At 40.7% G+C, this 6827-nt stretch overlaps 1 protein-coding gene across 1 annotated transcript; it reads left to right on the plus strand.

Annotated features, from left to right (window-relative positions):
- The first annotated feature begins 1029 nt into the window (after window positions 1-1029).
- LOC124178329 (nose resistant to fluoxetine protein 6-like) lies at window positions 1030-5187 on the plus strand. The gene is made up of 10 exons (XM_046561568.1): window positions 1030-1292; window positions 1484-1847; window positions 1923-2199; window positions 3197-3357; window positions 3531-3699; window positions 3956-4158; window positions 4229-4349; window positions 4446-4635; window positions 4794-4936; window positions 5005-5187. The coding sequence occupies exons 1-10, from the start codon at window positions 1031-1033 to the stop codon at window positions 5185-5187; spliced, it is 2073 nt and encodes a 690-aa protein (XP_046417524.1). The 5' UTR covers window position 1030.
- The last annotated feature ends 1640 nt before the right edge of the window (window positions 5188-6827 follow it).

Here is a 6827-nt window from a genome sequence, read left to right on the forward strand (position 1 = left end):
AATTTAAATTTGTGGCAACACAATTCAAACTTGATATGAATTTATCAAAATTATAATCACTAGAAAGATAACTAGACTAGAATTTCAACCAGACGGTAATTATTATATGCTGTTTGATGTCTATTACATATTTTGATGTTATAATTTATTTATTTTGTTTTATGATATTTTTATCCCAATAAGGCCAACGCCCACTGTTGCGGTTCAGCACGGGATCGGAACGACTTTGTCTGGCTGTGGCAAACCGTCGCATACCGTCGCACAGCTTCGCCAGACAACGCACGGTACGTCACTTTTAGTGCAATGCGGTAATAAGACCGGAAGATGCAAAACGATACAGTTCATTTCACCATAATTCTCACTTTAATGAGACAAAAGATTTCTCACGATTACTATTCGCAGTGAATTGGTGAATCCCGTTATTCAACATTTCAGATTGATAGTTATCAAAAGGAATTCAACTTGGCATGATTGAATTTCTTTTTATCAATATCAACACCGAAAACTTCAGATATGGAAGGATTTATCGATTCACCTTCGATTATTGGAATCAACTGCGATAGTAATCGCTGGCCGTAAAGTTCATAAGAGACATTCTCGATTCCCCCCAGAGTCGTCTACAACCCGAGGCATCGAGATGAATGAATCGTAAGACCACCGTTTCATTACGAAATTCAGCTTCCGTTTCCGGTAATCGTTGTAAAATAATTTCTGGGTACTATTTGCTATTTAAATATGTGGCGAGATAGTATTTCCGTACATAACTTATGGTCAGACCGAACCCGTCCCACAACATTTTATTACGTTTTTTAATGTTCGTCATGATAATATATAATGACCCTCACATTAACCGGCCACATTGATAGCTAACAAGTTGCTGCTAATGAAAGACGCATGCGCTATTAAGGCTTTTTTTTATATCGAATTCATTTCAATATTTTAACATCACTACGAATTTAGGTATTTGGGTATTTTTAACAAATCATTCGTTCGGTCAGTCTTCCTGAAATCAACTAACTGCGAAGGCAAGATGTTTTCTCATCTAAACATACTCGTGACAGTACTGTTACTGACTTCGATACTGAGTTTCGGTTTTGCATCTATGGATACGGTTCCATCTATTCATGGTTCGGACAAAACCAGGATGTGGGTCAAACGGATTGTCAGATCTTCACGAGGGCCATGGATAGAAGGTTTCAAATCGATTCTCCACACCTCTGAATCCTCCTGTGCGGATGAAGTCGCGGTGTTAACAGAAGCCATCGAGTCTGGCCAAGAATGGGCTCTGCAAAGTAAGTAATGAACTAATCCTTGTGAAGGGTATGTTAGAAAAAAAAAATCTCGAGTGTCAGGTATGAAGAATGCTCTGTTATCTGTAGATAGAAGTAGCAGAGTCTTTCCATATGCTGAAGTTCACGTCGTACAAAATGTATAGACCCTTTTGTAATAATGCAGTTAGTAGTGATTCTATTCTCTGTAATAGTGCTGGATGCCTCTTCGAGTTTTCAGTCTGGATTTATGAAAGGAAACTTTAGAGACATCGGAATGTACGACGAGTGCGTCGAAGTCAATGGGCAATTCAACCACGTCAGTATTCGGGGTAAGCACTGCATGGTTTCTCTGAATTCGATGTCTCCTACATCCACTCTGGTTGACAGTTATGATTATCTCCGCATTTTTTCATCAATTTGTGTTCCATCGTCGTGCAATGAGACTCATGTTGAGCAGATCGTCAATTCCATTATTGCAAACACACCCGCTATCAGTGACTTGGAATTAGAAGTTAGTAAAGCGTCTTGTGAACAAGTGGGATCTGATGACTTTAGTGCTGGAGAAATTTGCACACTGTAAGTTGGCATTATACATAGTTTGAGAGAAAAATCCAATTTGCTCGTTTCGTGAAAACATTGCATTGCTTACAGAACTTTTTTTGTGGCCGTTGTCGTTTTTATGACTGCTTGCACCATCTGCGACTTTGCGAGAACACGCAAGCCGACAGAAGCATCTACTTTGATTAATACATTGGCGAAATTCTCCCTCTACACCAATGCACTCGCTATTTTAAGTACCAAAGTCAAACCTGATACGCTGCAAGCGATCGAAGGTATCAGAGTTCTGAGTACGTGCTGGATCATACTGGGTCATAGTTTCATCGCTTTATCGATCAGGCCGATTGTCAATACATTCGAAATCTATAAAGTAAGTTGCAATGTATATTCAATGTAATAGTCACCATAATTGATCAACAACTGCGTGCAACAACAACTTAACTCGAATTAGGTTGTTTTTGCTTATACATGCGCAATTACATCTTACGATCCGACATAGACAAGTATGTCGAGTTTGAGAATGAAATCAACGCTTTTTTACATTTTTTGAACGTTGTTTACAAGTGTACGATGGGCAAAGTTGTGTCGCACCGTCCTCGTAACAGACACCACGCGCCTACTGTCATATTATATTTACGATACATTGTTCGCGAATCAAGCGTAGACACAACTTATTGGTGTTGTTGAGAAAATAATACTATGGATGAATGGGAATATTATAAATAATACTGTAAGATGAATATATCTGGAACAGCAATTAGCTCGAACCGTGGTTCAAGAAAAGGTATGAAAAGGAGTCATCGGATGCATAGTCACATAAGTTAGTTACCATACTATTTAAAAAACAGTCTGAAATCAAATATTATGCTCATAAAATCCCTTCTTTTATGCAACAAAAATACAATTTGTCCAAAAATAACTTAATTCAGGTTTACTATTATTCAAACTCTAACTAATTGACATAATAAAAATTATGACCGTATGGGCGTTATTGCGATAACAAAGGTTAGGACAATTCTGTAGAAGCAAAAAAAGTATGTTTTTTTTTTTATGAAAACAACTGTACATCGGTTGACAAATACTTTATTCATGTTTCACTGTTCAAAACTTAACTAGAGTTAAGTTGTTGTTGCACGCAGGGTCTCAATTGCTCTAACGTTTGACGGCTGCTTCATCAGCATGGTAGTACAAAAAACATGCCTTCGGCCCAATAAAGTCCGCTGTTACAATGTCGAATACTTTTCTGAGTGTGTAATTTCCAATGTAGTAGCGACGATTATTGATAGGTAAATTCGCTTCTTTGAACAATACAAATTATCTACCGTTAAGCCATACAAGTCGATTATATTGTCACAATGGATCCTCAGTGGTTGATTTCATGGGCATCGTTGTACATCGAGGCAGCGCCATTAGTAGTCGAGACCTTCTTTTTAGTGAGCGGATTTTTCACGGCTTACAGCTATCTTAAAGCTATGAAATCGGGAAGACGAATCAGTTGGCCAATGTTCTACCTTCATCGTTACCTCAGGTGAGTTGCACCAGTTTTGAACCAAAATGATGGAGCTCATAGTAAGCCTACACAGTAGATGCACAACGCACGCTTTTGTTCCACAATTCATTAAGGGTGCGATGCGCCACTATGCGTTTAGTCACAAGCTGCAGATGGAGCATGACTCTTTTTCGCTTGTATTTTTCTCATAGAGTGACGCCATCCATAGCCGCCATTGTCTTGTCCGTTACATTTCTTGCACATCGCACTGGAAGCGGCCCCCAATGGACAGCTTTGACTACAATGGGCGTAGAAAATTGCCGAGAAAATTGGTGGATTAATTTCTTATACCTTCAGAACTTGGTGGATCCAGAATATTCGGTTGGTATGCTCTACGCTTTCACTAAATCGAACATACGGTCAGTTTTGTTTCGTCTGGGGGTATTACGAACTAAGAAAATAATGATAAACTTGACAACAATCGAATCAAACAAACTCATATGAGACACCCTTAAAAGCGTGGATGGCCTTGGGAATCTTCTAATCCTTCGTAAAATGTATCTCTTATTCCTGTAATAAAGCAGAAGTCGTCCCAGTTCAGGTTCTCAATCGTAATGAATGTGATTACTTCATTCAGTGTTTACCCCACACCTGGTACCTGGCTGTTGATATGCAATTATTTTGGATATCTCCAATCGTCATATATCCACTTTGCCACTGGCCAAAATATGGAATCGGAATACTCGGCTTCTTCCTCCTCGCCTCGATTGTTACACCAGCCGCCGTTCTGGCTATCAATGGTTACACTAACAGATTATTTACCGCGCGCGTAGATTTGGGGTGAGTGAATATTAACGAAATGCGTCGTTCGTCGAAAACAAGATGTTCATTACAATTATTTTCGCCTCAGACAAATAGTCTTAATTGACCTCTTCAAATTCTACATGGCAACTTACAATCGAGCCACCGCCTATTTCCTCGGAATTTTCTTGGGTTACGACGTAGCGACTAAGAAGAGGCAGCTTACGAAGGTATTTCCTGGAAAAATTTTCCGCATGACAAGAAATTTCAATCACATTGCGTTGACCAACTGATCGTCAAATATCGAAATATTTTCGGATTTTTAGGTGAACGTATTGATCAACTGGACTGTAACCGCTGTACTTGTTCTATTTTGTGCATGTGGTGTCCATTTCAACTACCACAATGATTTTGCGTACAACCGTCTGCTGGAAGTTATACTCGCACTCACGTTACGTCCGTGTTGGTCGATTGCCATTGCTTGGATCATTTATGCATGTACTCACGGATACGGAGGCAAGTATTTATTTTATTTCTCGATGGGAAATTTGCGATGAATTACAGAACACTGTAAAGTTCTTTGCTTGAGGGTTCCAGATGCAGGCGAATAGAACTCTGGTCTGGCACAACAATACATTGATGAGACATATGATTTAATATTGAAAGTCTTTCAGGGTTCGTTAACAGATTTTTGTCGTGGCCGTTCTTCCGGCCCGTCAGTCGGTTGTCACTTTCCATTTACTTGATGCACATTTTACTCCAATTTATGAGGAGCGCGGTCGCACGGACTCCTATAGCGTTTTCGAATTCCTTGCTGGTAAGTTTTTTCTTCACAACTTCTGTTTTTTCACCTGCTCATTTCGAATTCACACCATCTCTTTACAGATTTATGAATCTTTTATTGATTTGGCGCTTTCAATCGTCGTGGCTTTTATGCTGACCTTATTCGTCGAATATCCAATGATTCTGTTGGCAAAAATTTTCGTCAATTCCATATCAGAGTCTAACCCAGTCACCCCGGCGCGAAGCACCGGCAACGAGCGGCAGGTTAACGAGGCAGGAGTGTAAAACGAATCGATGGAGGACTGATGTTGCCATTTTTGTCAACCGTTATATTTTAAAAAATTTTACTTCGATAATTGCTACCGTTCTACAATAGTTCTACTCACACTACTTGTACTACGACATTATTATCTGTATCGCATTGTACTTGAATACACATACATGTAGAGATTTCTTATCCCAATAAAAATGATCGCTTAATATGAAATCCATGCCGATCCTGGAACCGTGCAAACAAAACCATCCAATCGCGATCGCGAAAACCGAACTGCAGGAGAGAAGATAAAACAAATCAAATCGTTCCACACCGATTGACGGGAAGTGTTCTTTAACCCTGTCTCGAGTCCTGATCCTACGCTCCTGCAAAGTGTCCAGGACACATCTGCATATTTAACGCACATTCGCACCCGTGATGTGCATCCGTTCATACAGACACACGGCCGTGTGAATCCTGCAAGTAACGCGGCACGCGTGAGTCGTGATGGCACGCGATGACCCACTTTCGGTCATTTTCGTATTCGCAAGTATTCCGTTGGCGTTAACCAGAAACAGTAAAAATATCTAGCGACGTATTTTATCCGGCGACGCGGTACCGACAATGAGAGCCGCATGGAATACCGGTAGAAAACATTCGCCGACTTTGGTGAATTATGCTCATCTCGGCGCTGGCACAATCCACGTCTGCTAGGAGAATTAACGATAATTAAAAGTTGTTGAAAAAAAAATATTTAGCAAGGTCGGTAAATAACCGAGTCAAAGAAAGACATCCGTACAGCCAGGTAATTCACATTCTTTGAATGCCACATTTATATTTCAGTTACCGTGTAGATTTTTTTTCAGAATGGTGTCTGTGGTGAGTGATTTTCATGTTAACTTTGGCGAAGGCTTGCCGCTTGAATCAGATCTATAAATTTTGTACATTTTCCACCGGCCGTTGAAATGAGAAACCGTTTTGAGTATGACCTGCAACCAAAATGCGAGATCAATTGGGAAACGTGATTCGATTTACTGCCGTACAGTTATTTATCGCCGCGTTTCTGCACGAAGACGGCGAATGCAGGCATCTCGCCACGGATCCGACCTCAGCTCTGAACTCGGTGGAACTGAAATATCGGAGTACACTTCGCCGGGCGAGAGCAGCTGGAATTGTTCCTTTTCGAACGTGGCCCACCGGTGTAGGTGGTGAAAGGGTCCATCCCTCATGTTTGCGCAATCCAGTTACCTGGCCGTATCGACAGTGGTTCGATGCAAATACAGAACGTGACTAAGCCAGGCTCTATTGCCAGAGGATTGAAGACTACTCACAACCCGCCTGATGACTCTGCAAAAGAATATAATCGGCTCGATTATCGGCTCCTCTGAATGGGTTTTTATTTGCGACCATCACAGTACGGAGTGAGAAAAATGGTGCTTTCGAAATCAACCAAAATTTCACTGCGGATTGTTCTAACAGCTGTGACGTGGTAGGAAAATCATTATCTTCAACCAAGGATTTTAGGCCTGATATAAGAGAGTAGAAAATCAAACGTGACGGTATAAGGCTCACGCCCACATATTCTGCACATCACGCACAGTTGCCCGGCAAGTGTGCCAGTGTGTTTAATGGAGTTTGCAAATGGATAACTGTTCGTGTCTCCGTTGTGCCC

The sequence above is a fragment of the Neodiprion fabricii genome, chromosome 3, assembly GCF_021155785.1.
Source record: "Neodiprion fabricii isolate iyNeoFabr1 chromosome 3, iyNeoFabr1.1, whole genome shotgun sequence".
Classification (NCBI taxonomy): Eukaryota; Metazoa; Arthropoda; class Insecta; order Hymenoptera; family Diprionidae; genus Neodiprion; species Neodiprion fabricii.